The 14,454-nt window shown below is 39.1% G+C and overlaps 1 protein-coding gene and 1 long non-coding RNA gene across 6 annotated transcripts in view; both read right to left on the bottom strand.

The window, feature by feature from the left end:
- Positions 1–14,454, bottom strand: part of LOC113665065 (RCC1 domain-containing protein 1) — a 30,517-nt gene that overhangs the window by 15,196 nt on the left and 867 nt on the right. For 2 of the 5 annotated variants that reach the window (XR_016183654.1, XM_089196403.1), the window contains exons 2-6: positions 13,794–14,054; positions 12,940–13,117; positions 6,621–6,742; positions 5,879–6,070; positions 4,932–4,961 (exon numbers count right to left, since the gene is read on the bottom strand). Coding sequence is in view for 4 of the 5 variants with exons in the window: in XM_089196403.1 (XP_089052529.1) it covers positions 4,932–4,961; positions 5,879–6,070; positions 6,621–6,742; positions 12,940–13,117; positions 13,794–14,054 (783 nt within the window). In the remaining variant the exon portion in view is untranslated. Of the gene's footprint in view, positions 1–2,636; positions 4,059–4,931; positions 4,962–5,878; positions 6,071–6,203; positions 6,264–6,620; positions 6,743–7,402; positions 8,160–12,939; positions 13,118–13,793; positions 14,055–14,454 lie in introns of those variants that run through there. The other 3 variants (XM_089196406.1, XM_089196404.1, XM_089196405.1) reach the window with 3 other exon arrangements.
- Positions 9,888–12,256, bottom strand: LOC149050362 (uncharacterized). Its single transcript, XR_016183982.1, has 2 exons — positions 10,674–12,256; positions 9,888–10,091 (listed from the first exon to the last, which is right to left on the bottom strand). It is a non-coding gene; the product is annotated as an uncharacterized LOC149050362 (long non-coding RNA).

Genomic DNA, 14,454 nt, shown 5'->3' on the forward strand with positions numbered 1-14,454 from the left:
GTCCTGGGGGGTTCAACCCTTTCAGCATGAAAAGAAAAGCAATTAGAGGAGCCATTTCATCGCGGAGATAAAACAACGTTCGAGGAATATCCTACTGGGTCAGTAAATATATTTCCGTAGATTTTGAGTCGAGAACTGAGCAATCTGAAAGATCAATGCTAGTGTTGCTGAATTCGAGGAGGTATTAGATAGAGCTCTTTGTCCAGCTAAAAAAACTTCGGTTTCGGCACAGAAGCCACTTGAGAATAACAGTTTAGCCTGTTATAGATGATATCTCTTTCTCTGTTAATAGTGAAGTCTAGACTCTTTTCCCAAACAAGATATATAATGATTGTCAGATGTCTATTGAAACTCGGACTTTGCACGAAAGAAAAATTAAGGCGTTGGAGGGCCCATCTAACGGGAAATGGCCACGTGAATAACTAAAATGGAAAAACCTAAACAGCGCGCCTCTGACTTAACGGTTCGGCCACAATCACCAGCTACCAAGCTCATTTCTATTTGAAAACATACTTCGTATTCGGTATTTTCTTTGCTGAAGAGTGATAGTGCAGGGCGAAATTATAGCTAAATTATCGAGAACGCGGCATGAGCATAAATTCCGACAAGAACTCTCTATCTTGGACCTTTTCAATATGTTCCCGCTAAAACTATTACAAAATCGTTCTCTAGTTAGATCTTAGCTTAGCTGGCAGATGTTCGTCTTACAACATGAGTAGGATTGACGGTTAATCTTGGTGGCTGTTCTGGTTTCTGCTACTAGCCTCGATGGTGTTTAAACCTCTGATCTGTATTGTCCTCAGCGTCTTTATGATAGCGTTTCACATATTTCCAAAAAGTACTCGACAGGCAGCTGCCTAAAGGAGTCCTGGGAGCGCAATTTATTAGTCATTATGACATCACAATTGTCACCAACACTGACAGCGAATTACACGTCACTAAGCAATTGTAGTTACTGCCCCAGATTTTCAAGTATTTCGAGAAATTCTAAGAAGCGTGTAGCATTCTTTTCGGTGTCCCAATGTGCGGCTCATTGTTGTCGAAATTCAAGAAGTCAAGAAAAAGGATTAAGTCTTCCTCTGACACGTATTTCCAAGACCGAAGACGAGAAACTAATTTCGATGACCACCCGAAGGTGGTGCAGATACGTGGTCTTATTAAGAAAATGCTCGAGGAACATGAAAAAACCAAGATCAAAGCTCCCAGAAGCACAAGCAAACGGAATGAGAAGACACGATCAAAATCTAAAACTAAGGAGACGACTGCGAAAAAAGAAACTGCTGTCCTAACAGCAGAATTCGAAACTGGAAGTTCACACGCATGTCTACCATTCTCACAGGTGGTCAAGGCTTCTAGAGACATCACAAACTGTACCGACAACTGCCATGATTCAAAGGTCGAGACAGGAGCAAAAAAGGACCCGCACGCAATGGAGATGAGACGGTCTCCGGCTGAAGGATACCGCTTGTTACCGATTATCCATCGCTCAACAATCACCATTCAGAAGGTGAAGGAAATGGCTAAGGAAATGGCTAGGGAAGAGGAGCGACTTAAAAAACGGAAGACCAAAAAGGTGGCTAAAAGGAAGTCAACTGGAGAAGCGAAAAATAAGGAAAAGTTCGCTTCAAAAATCAACCCAAGAACGAAGTCGTGTAGCCAAAAAATGACCAAACAAATGTTGTGTACACAAAAGCCAGTCATGCAAAAATGTACCCACGAAAGCCTAGCTAAGGAAATGCTACCTAGAAAGCAGCTTATTAGTAAGCGGTTGACCAAAGAAAAGTCACATACAGAAGGGCTACAGGTACAAACATTCGACAAAGAAAAGAAATGTGACAAAACAGTGGTTTATAATAGGTTGCTGGTTGGAGAAAAGTCTTCATCGAGCAAGTCATCTCCCACCTCTAACAAAATGGCGTCGAAACCCCTAAATTTCGCTTACACGATTCTTCTTGGCAGAACTGAAAGCGCCATCGCTTTTAAAGTTCTCACTGATGGCAAACGTAAGGAAACACTTCTGCTTTCAGCCAGGGTACCAAGACGACTCCGTAAGCTTGACAATCCGCCCAAGCTTACTGCTGAAATGATGGCTGAAAAGCAACTGGCCGTTCAAGAGAAAAGACTTAGAGAACTGGAGCGAGTCCGAAACTGCGCTCGCGCTTGTGCACAGCCCGTTAAGAGAAACACCGCCGCCCACTAATTAACATTTAATTACGCAGTATGGACGAAAAGTAGCGTTGTGCGATCAAAAGATTGGCAGTGCAGGAAAACCATCAGAGGCTCTGCATCAATCTTTAAAAAGATACAGCCGAGCAACACAACGCAAGATAAGATCGTCATTCGAAGATAAAAACAATGTGTGATGTCAAACAGCTTGCTTATCATGAACCATTACGACAGAAAACAACTCATTCATTCCCTGAATTTGTTTCTTTGCTTCCTTGTTCATGAGGTTTAAAGAATTTAAGAAAATATTTAGAAGGTTCTCTTCCCTCTAATGAACTCAGTTTACCTTATTAAGTGTAAATATGATGGATATACACCGTAAGTTACGAACTTCAATCCACATGGTGCAAATATTCCTCTTGCAGCCCAATACGCGCTGTAACCTGTGAACACAACTTTCAATCGATCAATCGTCTCTTTTTTATTGAAAAGCTGTTGCTGACTCCTCCAATATCCTAGCGTTTAAGGTGACCTTAATAGCTACATACCTTAGAGAGGTTTCAAAGAGGGGGCTATAAAAACAAATTTTTTTACTGATTTTTGCTTATTTGGCATCTACATTGAAATTGACTTTTCACGTGTTTACAAAGCCTCGCCTAGAAGATTAATTAAAGACAGTCATACACAATTTGAGGTTTGCATAATCTGCGAGAATTCTCTTACCTCCCCCAGCGTAGGAATGAGGTAAGGTAAAGCGGGGAAACGTCTTCTATTGTATTTATAACATATTTCTCAAAAATACGCGCGAACACAAAGCATCACAATCGTGTTTACAAAATCTCGTCTATACGTATTTATCGATAATAAGGGCGACGATTTTCAAGCCCAAGAAGATTTCAGGTCATTTTGAGAATCGCACACCTGGTCAGTGTAATCAGAACGAACAAACAACTTTCAGCAGGAATGATCAACGTCTTCATGACAAACAGATGAACGGAACAGAACACAACCATGGTGACGAACCAAAACCACGTCATCTTGATCCTTCCAGCCAATTGAATCTCAATAATATTAACCAAATTGTTTCGAACTATACCTTTAAAAGTCGACTGACTGACAAAGCTAACTAGGAGACCTCTTAAGTGCGATCGTTCTCACTCTCAGCAACTTGGACGATTCTTTTCATCGCTACCCCAGCAAAGCGATCACACCGTAATGACCCTTTTAGGAAAATTTCCAGTCGAGTGTTGAAAGTAATCTGGTATTACTTTGAATAAAGGGGGCAATATAAATTTCTACCGAAACTGTGGTGCTGCGTCGGTGGGAGAGTACAACAGGGTACTTTAGAATTATCAACTGAAATGATAACGTATTACTTTGGTTTTGCAGCACTTCGCTGTGTCTTTGGTCCAGAAACCTCGCAACATTTTCACAACCAATCAGTTCAAAAATAAAAATAGTCGCAACTTGGTCACTGAAGATCTCCCGCGCTTCAAGCAGTTTGCGTGTTTTCCCTCTGAAATCTCAATCGACCCGTTGTGATAATTTTTATCTCTTCTGATTGGCTGTTTTGGTTGCATTCGTTTTGGTTTTCAGAGTTCAGGCGAGTTTGTCAGCTGAACCTTCATGATAATGCTGTTCCACGATATCTGCACAGTGGCGACGATTCATAAAATCACGAAACTGTTGGGGGGTCCTCCACGATAACCTTCCAAACTAATTAAGGTGGACATGACCTTAACACATCACAGATCATTTCGAACTCATTAAAAAGGTCGACCAAGCACCACAATAAAGCGTTTTAGGTTTGAGCCTCAATGACAATAGGGCTGCTACTTGCGTCGGCGCAGATCTGTCCACTCGGTCTCCGTGTCCGAGTTGGCCATAGTAGCCTGGAACATAACAAATTTACGTCATTACTGCGGTTACGTGGTGTAGGTCGACGACAGTTGAATCAGTCGTGTGAGGTAAGAGCCATCAGTTGATCGAAACGTTTAAGCAACGTTATAAAAATCTTGTGCAAATGTTGATCAAAATCACTCAAAGGTCTACTCTCCCTGTTTCTACACATTAATTATCTTTTAGGACTGAGGACATTTAATAAATTAAAGCAAGTATTTCAATAATGAGGAAAAAGGGGGTTAGTTTCTACAGAAACTGTGGTGCTGCATCGGTGGGAGAGTATAACAGGGTAATTTAGTGTTATCAACTGAGTTGAAAACGTAAATTGGCCTTCGTCAGAGTGATTGGCTATAGGGCTAACGCTCGAAACTTCAGCCTTTAAACTCTTCCCGGAGGCCAATTTACGTTTTCAATTTAGTTGATAACACTAAATTACCTTGTTAATTCATTTAAGGATCGAGTTCCTTTTAAATACAAGGGAAATTCGAATAGCAAATTCAATCCACCTATCCTTTGATAGATTGATAGACGCATAAAAAAATGAATTTCATTGATTTCATTTTCAAAACACAGAGAGTTGTGTCCATGAAATGAATATTCACTGTTCCTAATGCATAACAGAAGCAAGGATAGGAAAAATTCTTCCCATTTTTCCTGGGAGGAAATTTGAAGGTAAAGGATGGCCACTGGTTTTGACTTCATATTGGTTTAAGTTATAGTTTTCTCTCCAAGAAGTCTTACAGGGCATTCAAAACTGTCATGAACCAAAGCTACTTTAACAGAGAACTATATTAATATGAGCCATGTTTCATTTTTTCTGCATTTCCTGAGCATATTTAGGTTGAACACAATATCAAACTTACCCCAACCCCATGTCCAGACACTCCCATCTCCTGTTAGCAAAAAAATTAAACCAAGATTAGTCACACTAACAAATTGACAGTGAGGTAAATGGGTCAGTTCTCCTCTTTTTTTATCTCCTACAAACCACTAAGCTTCTCTTTAAAATGTTGGTACAAAAAAGTTATGCGAGTCAGTCCTGATTATTTTTAAGGTGGATGTCTTATCCACCGGATAAAATAAGCAACACATAAATTGTTCATAAACACTCCTTGTCTTGATAACAATTTATCCCTGGACAGTGTTAATTGTCACCACCATTGAAACAACAATTAACAAAAGAGTGACTTCCCAAATGTCCCCTCATTTCAACCTAAAACAAAACAAAAGTTGAACAACAACAGCAAACCACACTGCCAAGTTAGGGGCTGCAGGGAGGACTAATTGACAAATACAAAACGGGAAAAACTGTCAAAAAACCATCTACATGTCAGCTCTCCAACTGGATCTAGTAGGTCATGATTTACTGTATCCTGTGTTTGATCAACAAATTCTAATAGGTACCAAAGCCTATTTGCATATCAGTTGGAGATGGTGATACCCATCTACTCCTCCCCCCTCTCACCTTCACCTCCTGTCTCTCCCCTCTCTTTGTTACAGAACACAGTCATTTTTTTAAATGAAGTAAGAATTTTCACATTGTTTCCTTTCTCTTCCAGTACTTCCTATCCTTACCACTTCAACACCCAAGATTTTCATAGAGAATTACAGTAGACAGAGAATTGCAAAAAGTAACAAGGATATTCCCCACTCCTGAATATAAAATAGATCAAGCAATTGAAATTTAGTTGGAATATTCTGCTATATAGTCAGAGTAATCTCCGAGCTCCAGTGCCTGATGTACAACTTGTGTTAAAACCCTCCCCTACCATTCTATCAACCAAGCTCATTCTTTCCCCCCTCCACATACCAAGAACTGCTGCTGTGTGCCTTGATCCACAGCTGACCATCAGTACCTCTAAATCATCTGGAAAGCTGACAGGAACTGGCACTGTCTGACATTGAACCTGGCCACCACTTGACGACAGTGTGTCATTTGGATTGACAGCCAAACCCAGCTGCCCCTTCTCATTCCATCCCCACATGTAGAGGTCACCAAATTCTGACAGCAACACAAAAAGAACAAATCAAACTTAAGAAAATCTACTCAGCTCAAAAAACAAATACCACAGATTTACATGTTCATAATCCATCAACACTTACTGGACAGAAGAAAACTATTAAAAATGTGTTACCTGTGGAGTCTTATATCTGAGGATTCATGTGTGAAGCAGTAGGAGTGTAAGTTGAATTTTCTAACCAAAGATAAGTAAAAGTCCTTCAGCTCTGGAATTTGGAATAATTTTCTTATTAAAGGAAAAAATCAAAAAACCATGACAAAAACGTCTGGAGCATGCTACCATGGACTCTGGAATTTGGAATAATTTTCTTATTAAAGGAAAAAATCAGAAAACCATGACAAAAACGTTTGGAGCATGCTAACATGGACACTTCCTTTCCAAAAAGCACTAATTCTACCTACATCTGGCCAATTAAGGTCAAAGTGACCAGAGGGGAGCAATATTAATTTTCCTGCCCTGTTGATTATACAGCAAACATTAGGAAATGTACTTAGGCTATTCCAATTGAATATTTGGCTTCTCTTCTCTCACCACTTATTGCTGCTGAATGCCAGCCACCTGCTGCTATAAACTGCATTCTGATTCCTTCCAGAGCTGGAACAACCTCTGAACTTTGCTCTTCAACTATTAATCCACGACCAAGCTGTCCACGACTAAAAAAGGCAAACAAAAACCTATTAGTTGGTTATTTTGTCAGAAGTTTTCATTAGTCGGTCCCTGGGTCTCATCCCATGAAAATTAGTGAGTCTGAGACTCAAACAATTGGTTCCATCCTCTGAGAGATTATTCTTGTTAATATAAAAGCTTAACAAAATTTACATTTCAAACATCAACAAAATACAGTTTTTAATTAAGTATTAACATTACCAAGGAACACATGCTTTCTTGAAAATGCAAACAACTTAACGGTAATTGTTTTTTTAATACTTGATACTTACGCTCATAATCATAACAAGCTTTGCCTTCAAAACCCAATGACAGGTGCATTCTGACTGGAAGTTCAATTCCCTTTAGTTTAAAATTTTGACTTTGAGGCTTGAGGGGGTTGTTGTAAGTCATAAAGGGGTAAGTTTCTAAAGAAACTGCGGTGCTGCGTTGGTGGGAGAGTATAACAAGATAATTTGATTTTGTCAACTGAGTTGATGACGTAAATTGGCCTCTATAAAGAGTTTCAATGATGATGACTCATTTGATAATACCAAATTAACCTTGACGTACGTAAGTAAGCATAATTTGCAAAAGCTTCCCCAGGTGACTTGAAAGCTATTAAAAGAGGTTGACTTAAATATAAGCTCATAAATGGAACGGTCTACCTTATTTTTCCGATTTTTCCACTTGTGTTTAAGGCTGATAAAAATTTATAGCTCGCCTTTTTCTAGCCAAGACTAACCCTTGTTTAACCCTCATCAGGGTGTCTTGCGATGCTTCTTGAAGCCTGTTCCTAGGTGGTGTCAAGTTGAATTTTCACCTAGAAACCCCGGTTTGGATTTTTCTTTCTCCTCGATCGTGATTAATTCAAATAATAGGGGGCTTTGAAGAATTTGGCGGGCTTTCAACGCGTGTACATTAATCCATATTTGGTACGCCCTCGTTACCAGGGTCCTCTCGGCATTAAGAAATACGTCACCACGCAATCAAAATGGCAGCGTTTGTAACGCTTCGAATTCATTTAAAGACTGTGCGATTTTACGCCCCTATCTGCGTCGGTATATTAATTATAATATATAGATTTAGCCAAGTCTAAAAGCGGAGCTCGCATTTTTTTCCCCGTACGTCTCAAGGGCACAACGCCTTGCCGCGGCCAGGGTCGTCCGACTCGGAGCCCAGTGCCCTCTACGGTCGTACGGTCGTACATCCAAATTTTTTCGGCTTGATGGGTTACTACTATTTTGTATAATTATGGGGCTACGCTCTGCGAGCTCCGCTATTATCACATAAACTGTGGTGTTATAGAGGGATTTCCTGCCCTGAGAAAAGCCGTAACAACACGCGAGAAAATATCGTATTTTTTTCCACATGAGTTGATATAGCCAATCAGCTGGTGACACGTCACTCGCCTTTGGCGCCTTTGGTGCCTTTGGCGCCTTTGGTGCCTTTGGCGCCACTCGGTTAGGTTGATGAATGAACGGCAAAGCCTTCACGATTCTCAATACAAGGTAGGTTGTCGGAACTTTCACAGATTGTGGCGGTTAAAACACTGAAAAATCCGTATCGCTGACAGACAGTGAGGTTCAAACTTTTCTAGAAGGGGAAAAACCAATATACAAAAAGAAAAACCGAAAGTTACGTATTCAGTGGCTTTGGTGTTGGCATTTCTTGCGGCTGTGAATGAAAATCGACAACTGGAAGATTTGCCGCTGGCCGATTTTGGCCGTTTACCTGAAAGATTTCTTCGGTTGGTAAGGACAAAGTCAATAAATGAGAATTTTGTAACTTGAAAATTACGACCATTATTGTTTTTGTAATCGTGATTCAACGCATTTTTCCATCCTAAAAGTTAGCGCCAACACACTCCACGATTGTTATTTGGGAATTGTCGATTCATTTATTTTCATTCATTAATGAAGTTGGCTCTTCTTGTGGGTAAAGGGCTATTGTGTTTATATGATAAACAAAATAATACATGGTTGCTTGTAGATACAGAATTTCTCTTCTCGGCTGCGCCTCGTGTGCCACTTTTTTGTTCTTACCACAGTTTGACTTCATCTGTGATCTATTACTGAACAGACGCACGGCAACTTAGAATCTATTTGTTAAATATATAATTAAATTACACCGTTAGTTAACGGTGTAAAATCTTACAGTAAATACATTACTGACCGGAAGAAATTACGCCGTTAGTTACAGGCGTAAAATCGCACAGTATACATATCACCGACTGGAAGAAATTACGCTGTAAGTTACGGGCGTAAAATATCACAGTATATATATACTACTGACTGGAAGAAATTACGCCGCTAGTCACTGGCGTAAAATCTTAAAGTATGTATATACTGCCGATCATAAATGAAATTACACCGTTAGTTACTGACGTAAAATCTTACAGAATGTATATACTACCACTGAATGAAATTACGCTGTCAGTAACTGGCGTAAAATCTTACTGCATATATAATATAACACCGACTGAATGAAATTACGCCATTAGTTACTAGCCTAAAATTTTACGATATGTATATTGCGGGAGTGTTTCTTTTTTTTCTCTACAAACTTTCTCGACAAACTTTCAGTCAAGCTTGAAAAGTGACAGGGCATGAACAGCTTTTACGGTCATTGCGTTTGTAACAACTTTCTTACGGTAGAGTGGCATATGTGCTCCTGGTTGGTTCCAAATCACGCCGCATTTGCGCCTTCAAGCATTCTTCGATAACCTAATTTTAAGGCCCAGTTCATACGCCGTACTTCAGCCGAGCCGAATCAAATTCAACGAATTAACTTCATCATATGTGTGAAGTACGGCGTCTGAACCAATTCGGAACGGCTGACTTAATTTAGATCGGATCAGTCAAGTCATCCCGCCTAGCTCAGCCGGGAAGAACGGCTGTAGGCCGGCTTTGATGCAGACGCTGTACTTCAACTCAGCCGAACCAAATGCATAAATCATTTTAATGTACTTTTCATGCTGTCTTTACTCGAAAGCATGCGCAAAATAGTGTTTTGCAGGAGAAAAATGGCGGCCTGGCGGGCCAAATTAAACGATGGTGACATGAGTTGTTAGTGTTTCGGCATGATCATATATACTTGCTTGAAATGTAAAATCCCAGTTTGCAATAAAAGTTCAATTCTTGAAGACGAGGATTACCATGGATGGCTCGCTGGTAAAACCGTCGCCTTTAAGACGGTTTGCATTCTTCTTCTTTTTTCACTGTTTTCCAGAATTTTGAGCATTTTTGAGAATTTTTCTCTAACGTCAGTCCCCGCTGTGTGGTTTCCTTTCACGACGTCTACGTCGTCCACACCGAGCTTGGATATGGCCCATAGCTCCGTAATTGTAACATTTCCCTGCAAGGAAATAAAGATTATTATTACAACAATAGCAGCGATGTGACCTTTCTCGCGAAAACATGAAAATAACACGAAAGTAGAATGGATTGTCATTTCATTGAGAGAGTCACTCATATCTCCATGCGGCAATGTAAGATCCCCTTTTCATTATACGAATGGCAGTGAATTACTAGAAGAGCTTCCGCACAAAAATGTGACAAGTGTAACATGTTATTTTTACAAGTGAACACCGCACCGACGCTATGGTTACAAAGTAAATAGTACGCAAATGAAATGTCCGCTGTTTCCTTTATCTTTGTATGACAAAACGATATTACATAACCGTTTGGATGTAATTGAATTAGGGAAAGACAGTCTTTCTCTCGTTCGCTGCTTGCACTCCTGAGACATATTCAACACTTGAAGGGATGTATCCGTCGCATTTCAACGCGCCACGCAATATCATGTACTTAGCTCCCTTTAAATTTGAAAACTAGGCGAGTAAGACTTCAATTAAATTTGTCTATCTTAGTGAATGGGAAAACCAAATTAAGCGGTTGAAAATGTATCCAACGGTAGGAAGAAGTTTAGATTACTAACTGGGTCGACCTGGAGGTTGACGTAAGGGTTGGCGCGGTAGTGGGCGCGGTTGCACAACGTTCTCTTCTTCAGGCCGTTCATCCTCGACCCTTCTCCCTCGCACAGGAGCCCTCATCCTTTCTCTTTCCTCTTCTCTCCTTCATTCCCTATCTCTTCGCCGCCTCTCCCTATCATCGTCTCTTGCGTCCTCCTCCCCTCTCTCGACTTCAATGTGCAAAAAATCCATGGCATCATGTATTTCAGTTATCTGAAAGGCAAAACCCAAATAATTTAGTATACATCAATTTTTTTTTACCAACTAAATAATTTTACACGGTCCACTCTTTTTTTAATTCGAGGAATAACACCGGTTAAGACTGACATTTTGATTCTAGGAGATGTAAATAACTGTACTAAACTTGAAAAACGACAACAACAACAAAAAAGTTGCCATAAACCATTATTGAAAGAACACTTCTAGCGAAAACTGACATGGAAAACTCTCCAATTGAAAACAGTGGAATCACTTACACTTTGAGTGTATTACGAAAGCTTGAATGACTCATAAACTTCTCATAATGGCGCATTTGATAAAACTTCTACAACTTAGAAAACTTAACTGACTTACGGTTTAAGACCTTGTTTCTGTAAATGACAATCACACAGCTGCATCATACCGGTGTATAACTCTATCAATGAACGTATGTACAACGTTTCAACCTTTCCGCAGAGGTTAAAAGAAGATTTCAGCTTCTCGAAGAAATCTGAATTGTTTTATAGTGTGAAAACCAGCCGGACAGTAATGTACAATAATGCTCTACCAAAGCATGAAATGAACGTTCAAAATGCAAACGATTGTATAGTTCCTGTATAGCGATATGAATCATTCATTGAAACCAGCTTTCATATTGCTCACGACAATAGCTACTTCCGGAGAAGAGCGAAAATTAAACGCGATGGGTATTCAATTCGTTGAATTAGAAGCAGGGCCAGTCTGTAATAAATACATACTGTGAGATTTTACGCCAGGAACTAACGGGGTAATTTGGCTCTGTCGGTATTGTATATACTGAAAGATTTTACGCCAGTAACGGCGTAATTTAGTTCAGTCGGTAACATACACATACTGTAAGATTTTACGCCAGTAGCTAACGGCGTAATTTCTTCTAGCCGGTAATATATATACAGTAAGATTTTACGCCAGTAACTGACGGCGTCATTTCTTCCAGTCGGTAAAATTTATACTGCAAGATTTTACGCTAGTAACTTATTTTAAACGGCATAATATCATTTAGTCGGTATATAGACAAACTGAAAGATTTTACGCCGTTAACCAACAGCGTAATTTCATTCAGTCTTTATTTACATGCCATGAAATTTTACGCCAGTAACTAACGGCGTAATTTCAGTCAGTCTCTATTTACATGCTGTAAGATTTTACGCCGTTAACTATTGGCGTAATTTCTTCAGTCTTCATTTACATACTGCAAGTACGCCTTTAACCATCGGCGTAATTTCTTCCAGTGGGTGTTATATATACTGTTACATTTTACGCCAGTAACTAACGGCGATATTTCTTCCAGTCGGTAATATATATATATATATACTGTAAGATTTTACGCCAGTTACTAACGACGTAATTTCTTCCAGTCGGTAATATATCTACTGTGTGATTTTACGCCAGTAACTAACGGCGTAATTTCTTCCAGTCGATATATGTACATACTGAGGGGTTTTATGCCGTTAGTTAACGGCGTAAAATCTTACAGTGTGTTCAACAACGCAAATTGGCGTAAAATCGTTCAGTCTATAGACTGCATTAGTCACATAATATTAATTACTATCTAATTCCACTACCTTGTGACATTAAAAACAGAACTAATATAATAGTGTAAACCTTGTTAGTCCGATCAAAATAAGCGTCCTGCATTCATCTTCCTGTTTTGTCGGTAAACTGACTAAAGTCACATACAATATAGTGATGAACAATTATGAGAGACACATTTTCTGTTGTTTTCAAATCAGAACAATATCTTTTATGATAACAATCGCCGAAATAGAAGTACTGATATAATTACCGGTATATACACTGAACCAATCAGATCTTGACATGTCAGTTCACGTACCTTCAACTACGCTAGGTAGCGATGTATATTTTTTTAAATTTCACATCGATTTGAAACCAGTATAAAGAACTTGTTGAGGATGCAGTGTTAAATGGGAAAAATTGTGTATTATTTGTCTAATTATTCACGTTGTTATTGTTGTTTTAATGTATGTAAAATACCTTCCACTTCCAAGGGTGTAGACAGTTCCTGATGAAGTCAACAACAGAGCATGTTCTTTGCCACAAGCAACTGATGTTATCTCTTTATCTATGTCCATTGCTTTAAACACAGGAACTGGTTTTGCGACAGCACCATCTTTCACTTGATCATTGCAGACGACACCAGCCTGTCCATTTCCTACGATGAAAAGACAATGTCAGTCTGTGAGAGTTAGGAAAGGTTTATCAACACATTTGAAGCATAATGTAAAAACAATTTGCATGATGAGGGAAGCTTTGTGACTCAGTGGCAGAACAGTGATAATACTGGATACTTTTTTCACTACTTAATTGTGTGGTTTCCCACTCTTGCAAAAAGTTTCAGCAACAGGCTTTATAGCACAGGCTAGCTGTGTCTATTAACTTGGAAAATATTTGAATGTAATTTTTTCTCTTCAATGCCTTTAGTCACTGTGAGAAGTAAATTCTTATCCTTTCACTCCAAGCAATTATTAAGTGACATCTCCTGACCATACCAAAACGATGTCAAACAGAAAGGTGATGGGAGGAGAGAAAATATCAACTCTAGAGTAATGTATGATTTCAGTCTAATTTCTCACAGATAAAATTTTAACTAATGTATGCAAGATGGTTAGGAGAATTTATAGTAAGAACTAGGAGATGCAGGAGTTAAAAATTGATTTTGCAACAACTCTTTTTATTGCCAAACTGAATATGTTACCCTTTGTATTCAAAATAATACTGTGTCAGATCTAATGCTATAGTATGAAGATAATCCTGGTTGTCAGTCATTATTCTTATTACAAACAAAACATTCATTTCAGACAGCTCTTGCTGCCTTATATCTACTGTACCTGTGACCAAAATGCAGCTGGACTCTCTGCAGCCAACTTCTTTGAATTTTGTGCCATTACTGCAGACTTTCACAGGTTTTGATTCTTCGTTAAATCTAGTGTAATCAGTCCATTGTAAGCAGTCTCCATCTTTGGTCAGAAAGACAAGTTGTGTCCAGCTACAGCAAGCATCTGTAACAAAATGATCTGGAAGAAGATTTTCCTCTTCCCCAAACATTTTTGTTTTAGAATTCCATCCAACCTTATTGATAGTACCATTCTCTAGGACAGAAAAAAGTGTGGATTCTTTAGAAGAAGCAACAGTGAGTTTATTTTCAATGTGCAAGCCATACGGGATTACAAAACTAGGTCCATGCATAAAGCCACATAGAAGTTCAAAGCCCAGCTAAACAGTTTGTTACCTCATACTTACACTGATTAACTCTTTTCTGAAATGTACATGTGTTATCTTTGTACTGCATTTCCCTCAGACACTCGAGGGAGGATATTTTTTCAAGAATATTAATGGGGCAATAATTAAATTTACCCGGAAATAAAAATGTAGTTTATTTGTGACAATACACTGATAAATAATTGTACACACAATTTTGTCTCTTCAGCTGCTTGGAGGTGAATAGTTAACAACCATTCCCCAAAGTGGGGGTGGCTTGTGATGGATATT

Source organism: Pocillopora damicornis, chromosome 2 (genome assembly GCF_964200805.1).
Source record: "Pocillopora damicornis chromosome 2, jaPocDami1.2, whole genome shotgun sequence".
NCBI classification, from domain to species: Eukaryota; Metazoa; Cnidaria; class Anthozoa; order Scleractinia; family Pocilloporidae; genus Pocillopora; species Pocillopora damicornis.